Consider the following 15687-nt stretch of genomic DNA (forward strand, 5'->3'; position numbering starts at 1 on the left):
AGTCTTTTCCCTGGGGTGGGGGAGTCCAGAACTAGAGGGCATAGGTTTAGGGTGAGAGGGGAAAGATATAAAAGAGGTCTACGGGGCAACTTTTTCACACAGAGGGTGGTACGTGTATGGAATGAGCTGCCAGAGGAAGTGGTGAAGGCTGGTACAATTGCAACATTTAAGAGGCATTTGGATGGGCATATGAATAGGAAGGGTTTAGAGGGATATGGGCCGGGTGCTGCTAGGTGGGACGAGATTGGGTTAGGATATCTGGTCGACATGGACAGGTTGGACTGAAGGGTCTGTTTCCATGCTGTACATCTCTATGAATCTATAACATCCTTTCTTTAGCAAAGTGACCAAAACTGAGCACAATACTCCAAGTGCGCCCCGACCAACGTCCTGTACAACTGCAACATAATTTCCCAATTCTATATTCTGTCTAATGAAGGCCAAAAACTACATTTGCTGCCCTACCTGTAACTCAACTTTCAGGGAACCATGCACCTGAACTCCAAGGTCCCTCTGTTTCACTCCTTTCCTTAGGGCACTACCAAATGTTCTCTCAATGTATGTTTACCTACAAATAGCTGCTGCTAGTCCAATTTAGTCAGATTCAGCTTTATCATATTAAAATTGGCCTCCTACCTATTCAGATTTTTAAAAATTTCCCCAGTTCTAGAATTCTAGCCACTAACACTGAAATTCTCTTCCACTGACACTTCTACCATCTGCTCAGCTTCATTCCCTAAAGTTAGGTCCAGCACTGCTCCATATCTTGTAGGACTTGATTCATGCTGGTTTAAAAAGCCGCTTTGGATACATTTTAAGAATTCCACCCCCTGTAAACCTTTTACACTTCATCTGTCCTCGTTACTGACCAGTGAGTTAGCTCAATTGGCTGATTGGCTGATTGGCTGGTTTGCAATGCAGCATGATACCAACGGCATGGTTTCAGTTCCTGCACTAATTGAGGTTACCTGAAGGGTCTTCCTTCTCAACTGAGATGTAATGACCCTCAGGTTAAACCACCACCAGTCTCACTAATGAGAGAACAGCTCTGTTCTCTGGTAGGAATATAGTGAATTTACCTTTTTACCTTGAACATAGTACATAATACATAGTACACATTACAGTATGCAATATTGTGCTGAACATGACACCAAATTAAACTAAGCTCTTCTGCCTGCCATTGGTCCATATCCCTTCATTCCTGGCATAATCCTGTGCTTATTCAAAAGTCCCTTAAACGGCCCCATTATATCTGCGTCCACAACCACCCCTGGCTGCGCTTTCCAGACTCCCACCATTCTCTGTAAAAACCTGCCCTTCATGTTTCCTTTGAATTTCTCCTCTTGCTATAAATACATGTGTTATCCTGCTATTATATGTTTTTATCTCAGTTAACATTGGGGGAATTTGTAACTTTTATACTTTTGAAGTTCTACCACTGTGATATCAATTAAGAGACTTCTAAGATATCTTCCCTACTTAATGCAGAAGTTGACTCCTTGATCAATATTGCAACAAGTCTTTTGCACCCCCCCCCCACCCCCATGTTTCACCTGAAGATTCTATACCTTGGAATATTGAACTGACAGTCCTGCAGGGATGTAGATCCCATTGCTATTCAGGTGCAACAGGTCCCACCTTCCCTCGAAACAGACCCAGTACTCTAAAGGCCTCTCTCCTGAACCAACTCTTAAGTCATGCATTAATCTGCTGAATCCACCTATTCTGAAAGTCAATAGCGCAGATCTCTGCATTACTGCTGGCGCTTATAGCCTTTGAGGGTCCAGCTCTTCAATCTGCTATCTAACTCTCTAAATGCTTGTTACAGGATCTCATCCCTCTTTCTACCTATGGTGTTGGTACCAATGTGAACCATGACTTATGACTGTCTCCCTTCAGATTGCCATGCTGCTCCACACTGACATCCTTGACCCTGGTCTGGAGTGGACAGCACACCACTCTGGAGTCATATCTGTTGCCATAGAAATGCAGGTCTGTGCTCCTCACCACTATAGCTCCTCTTCTTTGTCTGATTCCTTTTGTGTAGCTGGGCTCTGATTGCGCACACTCACTGTTTTCCAACACTCGGTAACTTTGACATGGCACTTTGGGACGTCCCTGGCTGTTTGTCTGCCTTCCTCTTTCCGACTGCTGGTCACCCATTCCTTCCCTGACTGTAGTTCTTTAAGCTGTGGAGTGACCAAACCTAAAACCTCGACATAACTTGTAGCACCAGGAATGTACTGCAATGCAGTGCTTTCAACCAATGTTCAAGCTCCTAAAACTAAAGTTTGAGTTGATCAGACTTCCTGCAGATGTGGTCATTCAGACTTTCTGGAACATCCAAGATTTCCCACATACTGCAGGCCATGTAACACACAACTGAGCTCCTGTGCCATACCTGTAGTTAAAACCTCACACACTAAATGTAAGGCAAATCCAGACATTAGTATATGTTTTTTTTTTTAAAACTAATGAGCTGGAACTCAACTTTAAAATAGACAAAGACAACTTACCCACTACCTACTGGTACAATTCCATTTCTGGTTCATAATAACTTCGTGCTTTTGAAGGTTAAGGTTTCAATGATGGTAATGGCACTGAATGTTCTGCTGAAATCTGAGTACTCTGTTTCTCAGTCCACAGATGCTGTCAGCCCTAATAACTACTTCCAGCAATTTGTTTTTGTCTTAGGAGTTTTATGCCTGATTCTGATGGTGATGTTCTGGACTGACTTACCAATAAATGTTTTGCTCAGTCTCATGGTAGGTTGCCCAAGAAGAATCCGATGAAGATCTTTTAAAAATATGTTAATTTCTGACTCTTACAGAGCTTTGAAAGAGCCAAAGGAGATGTGCTTTATTTTTGGTGTGAACATTGAACATCGTGACCTGGATGGAATGTTCATTTATAACTGCAGTCGTCTCATAAAGATGTACGAGAAAGTCGGACCGCAGCTGGAAGGAGGAGTGTGAGTCCTCAGATACTTGTCTGCACATTGGCTTAAATTCTTGATATAGAGTAGCATTGACATTTCCCCAGGGAAGTGCTAGGAGTTCTGACTATTTCATGGACAAAATGCTAGAAGATAAGGAGAGGGATTGTTGCATGCTTCTCAGTGTTCATTGAGTTATGAACTCCATGCGTGGAGTCATGGTCAACACCCAACTTGTCCAATTCTATGGTGCATATGTCTGTATGATAAATTGCCAAGTTACCCCGTGAATATGAGATAGTCATCACTGACCTCCTGTTGCGGTTTAGTTGAAGAATCAGAAATATACAGCACAGAAACAAATCCTTTGGTCCAACTTGACTGTGCAGATCAGATATCCTAAATTAATCTAGTTCCATTTGCTTGCATTTGGCCCATATCCCTTTAAACCCTTTCTTTACATGTACCCATCCAGTCGCATTTTGAATGCTGTAATTATATCAGCCTCCATTACTTCCTCTGGCAGCTCATTTCACCACTCGGTGTGAAGAAGTTGCCCCATTAGGTACCTTTTAAATCTTTTCACTCTTGCCTTAAATCTATGCCCTTTAGTTTTGGACTCTCCTACCCTGAAGAAAAGGCCACGACTTTTCACGTATCTATGCCCCTCATGATGTTAGAACTTCCATAATGTCATTCCTCAGCCTCCAAAGCTGCAAGGAAAATAGCCCCAGCCTATTCAGCTCCTCCCTATATAGCTCAAACCCGAGAACCCTAGAAAGATCCTTGTAAATCTTTTCTGAATTCTTTCAAGTTTCATAACATCTTCCCAAAGCAGGGAAACCAAAATTGAACACAGTATTCCAAAAGTGGTCTAACCAGTGTCCTGTACAGCTGCAACATGACCTCCCAACCACTATACTTAAAGCACTGACCAATAAAGGTAAGCGTACCAAATGCCACCTTCAATATGCTCTCTACTTGTGACTCCACTGTCAAGGCACTATGAACCTGCACTTCACGGTCTCTGTTTAGCAACATTCCCCAGGACCTAAATTATAAGTCCTGCCTTGATTTGCCCTACCAAAATGCAGCACCCCACATTTACCTAAACATCATTACACAGACAATGATAGGTATATTTTGAAAAGGTGCTTAATGATATGGACAGTGCTACAGAAGTGGAAGAATCTAGGAAGAACTTCAAAAGATAAAAAGTTTAAAAATGGAGCAAGGGCAAGATATGCACAGGCACAAGGTCGCAGAAAAGTGAAGAGGAATGACTGGATTAGATTATAATGGAAGATGCTGAATAACACCAGAATTCTAATTTCACTTCGATCTGGAACAAGGATAATAGCAAGGACTGGTAAACAAAGCCTGTTGTAGAACAGAATACAGCTGGTGTTGATTTTGACAATTTTTGGAATTAGCAAAGGAAGTGTTAAATTAAGTCTAGGGAGATGACAGAGCTGTGAATAAGAATTTGCCAAAGAAAGAGGAAAGTTGTAATTGTAGCTTTTAAACAAAAATAAAATCATTTTTATCTTTAGTTCATGTGGTGGAGTGGTGGGTGTGGTAGATGTCCCCTACCTCGTTCTGGAGCCAACTCACAACAAACAGGACTTTGCAGATGCCAAGGAGTATCGGCATCTTCTGAGAGCCATGGGCGAGCACTTAGTGCAGTATTGGAAAGACATCGGCATCGGTAAGGAGAAGAGTTGCTGCTGAACTGGGTTAACTCGAATCTTCGCTGATCACTTCACCTTTCCTGAACACATTTTTTCCTTCGATATTTTTCTTTAAAATTAATGCAGTAAAACCAGTCAGAGGTTCACTTGAGTTGTGTAGGAGTTGGATTAAATGTATTCTTTGAATCGATACTGTTACCATAGTATTCTAGGGTTATCTACTCTTGCAGACTTTGTGAACCTACTCAATTTTCACACAAGTAAAATTATTTCGTCAAAACAAATAGAAATGAAATGATTGGATTGCAAGATGATTCTTGCATGTTTTTAAACGCTGTACACAGTTGTTCATGTTAATTTGTTAATTGAACAATGTACAGACCTGATGCACAGAATCATGTCACCAGGGACAGGTGTAGTACAATTGAAATTATAATTGCTTCCCTTCAATGCAGTTTCCTTCAACTCTGGGGATTATATTTTGATTGTTAGCTGTGAAGTAAGATGCAATGTGGGAGCTGGAGTTGCATTGTAATGAGTGTGTTACCATTGGAGGAGGTCCATGTGTTTTTGGTGCTAATTTTCAGTTGGGATTTGAAGCATTTTGTCTGCTCTTATGTGGGAGAGGAACAAGAACCCTTTCATGCATCATACTAAATCAAAAACCCCTTCCACGCCAGTAGTACTCTATTCCATCCTCTTTTATCAAGCAGAAGATATAAATTTTGAATGCACTTATGAACAGATTCAAGAATGGCTTCTTACCCGTTGTTATTTTGAATGGACCTATTAAGTATTAGTATTGATCTCTCTCTGCACCTTTTCGGTACCTGTAACACTGTATCCTGAACGCTGGTCTGCTACCCTGATGCACATATATAGTACAATCTCCCCATAAAGCATACAAGACAGCACTTTTCGCTGTACCTCAGTATATGTTGCAGTAATAAATAAATAAAATTGTTATTACATTATCCCTAACGTTCGGATCAATGTTTTTGTTGTTTTAGGCATCCCCTCAATGCTTCGTTACATTTTCAGTGTTCAAAACCAGAAAGAAATCTGCAGGTGTATTGCGCTTTGTGTCTTATGAAATGTCATTTAGCCGTGTGATCTACCTGTGAGCCATGAGATCTGTCTGGCAGATTGTAATATAATAGCAATTTATCTTTGGGTCATTGGTTTGACAGTACCAGTTCAACCTGTTTTAGAGCATTAAGTAACTATGATAGCTTTTTTATCTTGAGCCACTTTGGCACATGACTTCTGTGTGTTGAGTCGTGTCCTCTTTTACCAGACTGAAACGTGAGCCTTTCTTTCCAAAGAATTTGCCAGTTAATAGTATTTCTTTCTTGTGTTAATTTCTCCACTCTACTTCTTTTAAAACGTGAGGCTGTGCAAATAATCTCATCTGATTTCCAGCACTATATTCTGGGCATAATTCTAGGAGACAGCTCCACGTTGAACAAGTTTACTAACTTCCGGCAAAGCTTTGAACTTATTTTTATCGATTATATTTTGACCTTTTGACCTTACATTTTGACCTTTTATAAAGTTAACAAAAATTCTCTTGGCTTACAGCACAGAAGGGAATATTGAAATTCTGGGATGAATTTGGCTATCTGTCAGCCAGTTGGAATCAGCCGCCTTCTGATGAGACATTGTACAAGAGGCGACGTGCTATGGAAATCCCAACCACCATTCAATGTGGTATGTCTTGCCCGTAATGCTTTCTATGCATAAAGTGTGTAAGTTTCAAAAACAGAATCGTATAGGTTAGAGACAAGTCAGGGGAAAAAATAATTACCTCCTTGCTCACCTAGAAGCTAACTTTAACATTAGGTGAAATTTTTTGCTGTTTTGTCATCTTTGATTTTATACATGGCAAAATTGCGCATGCATTTGTGTTTTGCTCTATCCATTTGCATGTGCCAGTTGCCTAACTTTCTTATGTCTTCTTTATTAAAGATGGTGCTGTGTGTGATTCCAAGACTCCTAAGTGACCTTGTTCACCTGTGAGAGTCTGGATAGTGAGTATCAGCAAACTAATTGCCCATGCTTTTCTATGATTCTTGCCCAGTATTGGTGTGCTTTTAGTAGGGTTTCTTACTAGTATCCAAATACTAGATGACTTTGCCATTGCCATCTCCCCATTCTGGACTTCTGCTCTTCCTCTAATGAATGCAGGAAAACTGATCTGCATTAGCAGATAGTTGAATACAGATCAAGAATAGAAACTCAAAATTTCTTGATTTGAATGGCTCAATTCATATCACACATTGCATTGTTCATTAAGCCATAAGGAAGTGACACATTATGCATTGAAAAGTAAAATTCATAACCAAGGGACATGGCTTTTTCTATTTTTAATGTCAATTAAAAGTGCATATGAAGCTTTCAAAAATATTAATGAATGTTTAGTTATAATTGCTAACATGTCTTCAGTTAAGAAGCAAACAGCTTAATGGTTTAGATCCCAAGATGGTTGCACTGTTTACTTTGTTTCTATCAATTCAGACAGACCTGAATAGGGGCATCGAGTAAAAGAGCAAGGAGGTGATGTTGAACTTGTGTAAGACACTTTGTAGACCTCAGCTGGAGTATTGCGTCTCATTTTGGATAGGAAAGATGTGAATACATTGGAGAGTGTGTAGAAGCAGTTTACAAGAATGGTTTCAGAGATGAGGAACTTCAGTTATGAGGATAGATTGAAGAAGTTAGGACTCTTCTCCTTGGAGAGAAGAAGACTAACAGGAGATGTGATGGAGATTTTCAAAATCATGAGTGGGCAGAATACAGTAGATGTTTCCACTTGTAAAAGGAATAAGAATAAAAGAGCATAGATTTAAATTGATTTGCAAAAGAAACTGGTGAAATGAGGAAAATCTTTTTCACTCGGTGAGTAATTAGGGTCTGAAGACATGGCCTGGAAGTATTGGAGGTAGGTTCAATTAAGACAGTGGTTATTTGGATTAAAAGTAATGTGGGGGCAAAAGCTGAAGATTGGCACGAGGTAATGATCAATTAATGAGCTGGTGCAGGAATGCAGGGCTTCTTTCTAGGCCAAACGAATTCTGTGATGATATGGTCTCCCATTTATAGTATCCAATTTCTAAGTGGTTGGAGTTTTGTCCCAACTATTAATCTTAAAAAAAAAAAAAAAAAAATTTGTTGACCATCCAACCCTGAGTGATTTCAACTTGTATATTCTTGCCATGCTTTGCAATTTGGTTTGAGGTAATTTTTTGATTAATTTGAGAGAATGAGAAGATGTATGAATTTAGTGGGTGGCACGGTGGTTAGCACTGCTGCCTCACAGCGCCAGAGACCCGGGTTCAATTCCCACCTCAGGCGACTGACTGTGTGGAGTTTGCACATTCTCCCCGTGTCTGCGTGGGTTTCCTCCGGGTGCTCCGGTTTCCTCCCACAGTCCAAAGATGTGCAGGTCAGGTGAATTGGCCATGCTAAATTGCCCATAGTGTTAGGTAAGGGGTAGATGTAGGGGTATGGGTGGGTTGCGCTTCGGCGGGGCAGTGTGGACTTGTTGGGCCGAAGGGCCTGTTTCCACACTGTAAGTAATCTAATCTAATCTAAACTGTTAAACTAGATTCCTTCTGTTCACTTATGTATTTAGTGCAAGTCAAATCATAATTTCTAAACTGCATACTTCAAATCCACAGCACTGAGTTGTTTGAGATCATAAGAAAATTTGGATAATTTGCATTAGCTTTGTGAATTCAAGTCGTCGATGTAAATTAGAAACCGTAATAGTCCCAATTCTGATCTCTGAAGCACTTTGAAGTGTTTCACAAGTGTAATTATCAAACAAAATTTGATACCAAGCTATATGAAATAATGAGACAGGTGACCAAAAGCTTGGATAGAGAGCTAGATTTTAAGGGGCACCTTCAAAGGAGGTGAGAGGGAATTCCCCCATAGTGTAAAGTCCAAACAACTGAAGGTATGGCTACCAAAGGAGCAGAGATGAGAACTGATGGGCAAAAAGTTAGAATTGGAGGAATATAGAGATCTGAGGTTTGTATAGCTGGAAATGAGCCATTATGCAATCTTTGAGGTAATAAAATCAGAGGTGAAAACATTTAAGTCTAAGCTTGCTGGTCCAAGAGCCAATGTAAGTCAGTGAGTTCAAGAGTGATTTGTGATTAGATTGAGATCTGGCAGGATGGACTGGGATCAGATACTTTATAGTAAACTTGTGTCAGAGCAATGAGAACACGTTAAAGAAGGAAATATGGAGAGCACAGGCCCAACATGTTCCAATAAAGATAAAAGGTAGGGCCATTAAATCCGTTAAACCCTGGATATTGGTATATACAGAATTGGATAAAAGAAAGTAGGGAGGCTTATGGCAGATTCTGAAGGCTTAAAATCAGCAGAAACCCTGCAGCACAGAATGTTTAGAGTCATACAGCATAGAAATGAACCCTTTGGTCCAACTTGTCCACGCCAACCAGATTTTCCAGTCTAACCTAGATCCATTTGCCAGCATTTGGCCTATATCCCCCTCAACCCTTCTTATTCATATACCCATTCTGATGCCTTTTAAATGTTATAATTGTACCCACTTCCTCCAACAGTTCATTCGATACACGCACTAGCCTCTGCGGGGGAAAGTTACCTCAGGTCCTTTTTACACTTTGCTCTCTCACCTTAAACCAATGCCTTCAAGTTTTGGACTTCTTCACTTAGGGCAAAGACCTTAGCAATTCACCCTACCAATGCCCCTCATGATTTTTTAAAAATCTCTGTAGGATCACCCCTCAGTCTCTGACACCCCACAGATAGAAGGCCTTGCCCATTCAGCTTCACCCTAAAATTTAAACCCTCCAGTCCTGGCAACCTCAATTGTTTTTTGCACCCCCTCAAGTTTAACAATATCCTTCCTAAAGAAGGGCGATGAGAATTGTATGCAGTATTATAAAAGTGGGCTCACCAATGTGCTGTATAGCTGCAATGTGACAATCCTACTTATAACGTTCTGAAAGCAAGCATGTCAAATGCCACCTTGTCTTCCTGTGACTCCACTTTCAAGGAATATGCACCTGCACCCCTAGGTCCCTTTGTTCGACTACATTCCCGAGGGCTGTGGAGAAAGTGAGAACTGCAGATGGTGGAGATCAGAGTTGAAAAGTGTGGCACTGGAAAAGCACAGAAGGTTGGCAGCATCCGAGGAGCAGGAGAATTGGCATTTCAGGCATAAGCTCTTCATCAGGAATATGGGGATGGGGTTGGGGAGAAAGGGGCTGGGAGATAAATGAGGAGGGTGGGGTGAGGTAGCTGGAAAGGATGAGGTAGCTGGTAGGTGGGTGTTGATGGTGATAGGTCAGAGGGGAGGGTGGAACAGATAGATGGAAAGAGGATGGACAGGTAGGTCAGTTCAGTAGGGCGGTGTCATGTTGGAGAGTTGGATCTAGGATGAAGTGAGGGGAGGGGAGATGAGGATCCGGGTGAAGTCGATGTTGATGCTGTGTGGTTGGAGGGTCCCAAGGCAGAAGATGAGACGTTCTTTCTCCAGTCCTTGCGTGGCTTGGATTTGGCGGTGGAGGTGGCTATCCTTATTGCAATTGAAGGGCAGAAGTGGAGGAGATGCGCTGGGGTGCATTGTGGATCATGTGAGGGGGGAAATTGTAGTCCTTCAAATGGGAGGCCACCTGGATATCCTGGGATTGCTCCTCCTGAGAGCAGATACGTGGAAGCAGAGGAATTGAGAGTAAGGGATAGCGTTTTTACAGGAGGGTTTGGGAGGAGGTGTAGTCCAGGTAGGTTTGAAGTAAATGTCTGTGTTGAGTCAGTCACTGAAGTTGCAAAGGTCCAGGAAGGGGAGGGAGGTGTTGGAGATGGTCCAGGTGAACTTGAGGTCAGGGTTGAAGGTATTCATCATGAAGTTGATTAACTGTTCAGCCTTCATATGGGAGCACAAGGTGACGCTGATACAATAATCAATATAGCGTATGAAAAGGTGGGGGTTGGTGCCAGTGTAACTGCGGAAAATTGACTGTTCTACATATCCAGTGTAGAGGCAGACATAGCTGGGGCCTATGCAGGTGACCATGGCTACCTCTTTGGTCTGGAGGAAGTGAGAGGATTCGAAGAAGAAGTTGTTGAGGGTGAGGTCCAGTTCTACTAACTGAACGAATGTGTTGCTGATTGGCTTGGCGGGAGAGGAAGAAACGGAGGGCTTGGAGGCTTTTGTCATGGTGGATGGGCATGTACAGGGACTGGATGTTCATGGTGATGATGAGGCGGAGATGGACGGCATGGGTGATGTCTCGAATGTATGTGGGGAGTTCCTGGACCAAGGGGACATGTGTCAAGATTTGAGGAGATAAGCTTGGTGGGGAGATGATCAGTCAACCGGAGCAGTCAGGTTTGTAAATTTTGGATAACAGGTAGAACTGGGTGGTATGGGGTTCTGGGACTCCCAAGGGCTGTACCATTAACTTTAACTTTATAAGTCCCTACCCTGGTCTTCCTTACCAAAATGCACTATTTCGCATTCATCAAAACTAAATTTCATCTGTCACTCCTTGGCCTATTGGCCCATCTGATCAAGGTCCCATTGTACTCTTGAGGTAATCTTCTTCACTGTTTCCTACACCACCTATTTTGGAGTCACCTGCAAAGTTACTAACCATATTTTTTTTAAAATATATATTTAAATCCAAATCCTATATTTAATCCAGATCATTAATATAAGTGGTGAAAAGCAATGGGCCGGCACTGATCCTTGTGGCACATGGCTGGTCACAGACCTCCAGACCAAAAACCATCCTCTACCACCATCCTCTGTCTCTCACCTTCAAACCAATTTGGTATCCAATTGGCTAGCTTCCTCAGAGGAAATTAGGAGGGCAAAGAAGGCACGAAAGGATAATGGCAGGTAAAATAGAGGAAAACCCTAAATATTTTACAAGGCAAAAAGATAACTCTGGAAGGATTAGGGCCCACGAAATAGATTTAGAGTGGGTGTTTTTGAAAACTGTCTCACTGAGGGTAGTAGGAATCTGACCCACTGCTTAAGAATGGTAGAAACAGAAACCCTCTGAATATTCAAAGAAATATTTAGATGTGTGCTTGGGTTGCCAAGGCATGCAACATTGTAGGCCAAGTGCTAGAAAATGGGGTTAGATTAGTTAAGTGGTTGTTTTTGACAGGTGTAGATGTGATGGGCCTTTTTCTGTGCTGTAGGTCTTTATGGCAAGCTGGTGCAAGATAGGACAGTCTGGAATAGCTAAATCTAGAAAGCTGTTCATTTTGGACTATCGGTCAGTTTTTATGTACTGTTGATCCTGAATCCCCACAGCTTTGATATTAACGAACAATCCTTCACACCAAACTCGATTATTTATCTTTTGATACACAAGAATTTCCATAGTCCATTTGAGTTGTGAGATCCTCAAAAGATAAAGTCAAGTTTGTTGAGTGGGATCTTTCTCTAATTTTTTAAAACTCTTTCTTGGGATAACCTTGTTGCTGGACAGGATGGCATTTATTGCCCATCCAGTAGCTCTTTGGAATAAATATAATCTTATTTCTGAGTCCAAACCTTTCAACATGTAGAGCATAAGTTTGCATAGGAATTAATTCTACATAAATTATTTTGGAGGAAATGTTGCTCACACCCTTCATTGTGAAAACTTGGAAGAGATGATCATACAGAAAATTAGTATATTGCTCCACAGTCATTGGACTCAAAATGTATAACTCTGCTTCTCTCTCCACAGGCATGCTGAGTTTCTTCAGTACTTTGTTTTTATTTCCAATCTCCAGCATCCTTAATCTGTCCACCTGCTGTTGAAATGACAAAACGATTCTTAGTTAAGTTCTTACATCAGTGACCATACACTACTGCCCCTGTTTCCTCACTACCCTTTCAGAACTTCTTATCCCAACGAAACCCTTCTTTTTCCCCTGTTGGTTTCGGTAAATTTCTTCTTCCTTCCTTCTCTTCTAGCTTAATTTGTTCATGATCATGCTATACTTTTGATTCTAGTAATTATTTGTCTTCCTCAAAAATTGTATTTAAAAGTTAATGTTTTGTACTTGACCAGTCCGTTTCCTTGAACAGATTTGCCTATTTCTTTGTTAGCTCTTCTTTATAGTTAGGTCTGACCTGTGGAGTTTATGAATCTCAGATCATGCTAGATTTTGGTTGCTTCATAGAATCCCTGCAGTGTGGAAACAGGCACTTTCGCCCAACAAGTCCACACTGACCCTCCAGACCCATTCCCCTACCCTATTACTCCAAATTTACCCCTGACTAGTGTATTTAACTTGCACATCACTGAACACCAATTTAGTTTGGCAAATCCACCTAACCTGCACATCTTTGGACTGTGGGAGGAAACCAGAGCACCTGGAGAAAACCCATGCAGGCACTGGGAGAATGTGCAAACTTGACACAGTCAGTCACCCAAGGCTGGAATTGAACCTGGGTCCCTGGCGCTATGAGGTTGCAGTGGTAACCATTGAGCCACCGTGCTGCCAAAGAGCCACTGACTGTTCAGAGGGTCACTGTGGACTTATTGGGCTAAAGGGCCTGTTTCCACACTGTAAGTTATGGATCTTTAAGTTGAAAAAATTAATTTCAGGTTTTTCAGTTTTACAAACTGAAGGTGAAATTCATCATGTTATGATCACTCTTAGCTAGAAGATCCTTCACTGTGAGTTGCTCATTTGAAAAACTCATGTTGATAGTATGTCTAAAGGTCTTCTGTGCTGTTTTCTGAGATTTTATGAGGCTGTTAAGTAATTCTGTCTCATTACATATTACTATGACTGAAGCAGCCTGTTCCCCATTTGGTTCCGCAACATGTTTTAAGAAGCTGTTTGAAATATAATCTATGAAATCATTCTCTAAGTTTATGATACCAATCTGTATGATGGTTAAAATTGCTTGTGTATATTGTAGTACTTTTCTTAGAAGCCATTATTTCTTAATTTATACTCTGTGCTACAGTGTAGCCACTGTTTGGGGGCCAACAAGTTACTCTCATGAGCAATGTTCTATGTCTTTTTTTTCCCCAAGGTCTGTTTGCAGTTGCAGTTTCAAGAATTAGAAGCCATTTCATGGCATGCCAATTGACATGTACAAAACTTTCCAGCGGCTTAGAGGAAAGATTGCCCACAAATGGCTTTGTTCTCTTGATAATTCTTGTCTTCACCCAAACTTATTGAATGTTGTTAAAAAAATCACACAACACCAAGTTATAGTCCAACAGGTTTATTTGGAAGCGCTAGGTTTCGGAGCGCTGCTCCTTCATCAGGTGGCTGTGGAGAATTTATTTAAGGTCTTGATCTTTCAATATAATTTCTCACCAGTGTACTGAAATCTTCTTTTTACTAACTAACTATCCCACTTCCTTCTACCTTTGTTTTCAAAGTTCAATTCTTAATCTTGGTCACTTTGCAACGGTGTCACTGTAATGGCTATAATACCTAACTTTTCTGATTAGTACCTGACTAGAGTGGATAGATGCTCGATGACCACTGTGAATACAACAGACCACACGGCCTATCTCCATTCTGTAAAGGTTGTAGAATGACTCTTAGAAAAACATAACATGTTTAGAATGGCATGGGTTTGTGAAAGGAAAAGAAAATTATCATTGGGTTGTTAGAGATTTTTTGAGAAAGTAATAAATAACAAGGATAAAAGATATCCTGTTAATGTGATGTTCTTAGATTTTCAAAAAGTCTTTAATAAGGAGCTACATAAAGATTACTACATAAGAGCTCATGGTGCAAGGAGTAACATTATTGATATAGGGTTGGTTGGCTATAACCAATGGAGTACCACAGCCGTAACTATTTACAGTTTATTTCAATGATGTGCAAGAAAAGACCAAAACAAAGTAGCTAAATTGGCTGATGAGATAAAGATATATGGGAAAGTAACTTGTGAGGGGTACCTGATTCTGTAAAGGGATGCAGATAAGTTAAATAAATGGGCACAAAATTGGCAGATAGATATAATGTAGAAAAATGTGAACTTGTCCACTTTGGTGCAGAGATTGGAGTGTCATTGTATATGAATCTCAAAGGTTAATGTGCAGGTGCACCAAGTGATTAGGAATTCAAATGAAGTATTATGACCACAGCCTACAGCTCAAATTTCTTATGCTGCTTTATCTGGTGTGAGGCAATTGGAGTATTTGCCACTCTTTTTATTCTTCTAGGTGAGAAGACGAATGCATCAATGCTAGTTCCTCAATTACATAGCCAACTCTAATTCTTAAATTCTGTTAGGGAAAATATTTTTTTCTGTAACTTTTTTAAAAATAATCTTACAAAATCAGTTTTTTTTTAATTTTGGCTGACCAACCATTTAGACATATCTAGTCCCTTTTGTATGCTTTGGTACACTGAAGAAGAAATAAAATCCATGTATTCCAGAATTGTTGATGTTCAAGGTCTAAACTTTGAAATGATGAATTGTGACTGAGATCAGATTGCCTAATTGCTAGGGGCCTAGGAAGCATCGATGATCAGATTAAATGGGAGGGATACTAGGGAAGGTTTAAAAGAAATGGTGGGCAATTTGAAAAACTTCCATATTAATAACAGTGGCAAGCAGAATAATGTGATCAACATGAAAACACTGAATTTAACTATTTCCTTCCAAGAATGAACCATTTATGGGAACTAACATTTTTTGTATTTGGTTTCTAGATCAATGTTTAAAATGGAGGACTCTTCCCTACAGAGTGGATGATGTTGGTAAGGAATATCCAGACAGTTGGACGTGCTCCATGAGTCCGGACCATGTACAGAATCGGTATGTATGACAAGTTCAAAACACACAGATAAAATTTTGCTTTATATATGATCCTGATATGCCTAACATTGTTAGGGTGCTGCTGGGAACCTCTCTTTTCCAACAGATTGGGTAGATGACATAATATTCCGTGGGCCCATGGGAGGTAAAATTCAATTCAGAGAGCAGGATAACCGCACAATGTAATTGGTCTCATTTTGTTGAGAACATATGGAATACAATGCATCTGAAAAAGAAATGAGGCCAAAATATGTTTGAAATGG

General features: G+C 40.6%; 1 protein-coding gene across 1 annotated transcript in view; it reads left to right on the forward strand.

The window, feature by feature from the left end:
- morc2 (MORC family CW-type zinc finger 2) overlaps window positions 1-15687 on the forward strand; it is a 93340-nt gene that overhangs the window by 57168 nt on the left and 20485 nt on the right. Inside the window, exons 13-16 of the mRNA XM_043715548.1 lie at window positions 2831-2971; window positions 4489-4643; window positions 6208-6336; window positions 15319-15424. Coding sequence (XP_043571483.1) covers window positions 2831-2971; window positions 4489-4643; window positions 6208-6336; window positions 15319-15424 — 531 coding nt within the window. The remainder of the gene's footprint in view (window positions 1-2830; window positions 2972-4488; window positions 4644-6207; window positions 6337-15318; window positions 15425-15687) is intronic.

The sequence above is a fragment of the Chiloscyllium plagiosum genome, chromosome 25 (genome assembly GCF_004010195.1).
Source record: "Chiloscyllium plagiosum isolate BGI_BamShark_2017 chromosome 25, ASM401019v2, whole genome shotgun sequence".
NCBI lineage: Eukaryota > Metazoa > Chordata > Chondrichthyes > Orectolobiformes > Hemiscylliidae > Chiloscyllium > Chiloscyllium plagiosum.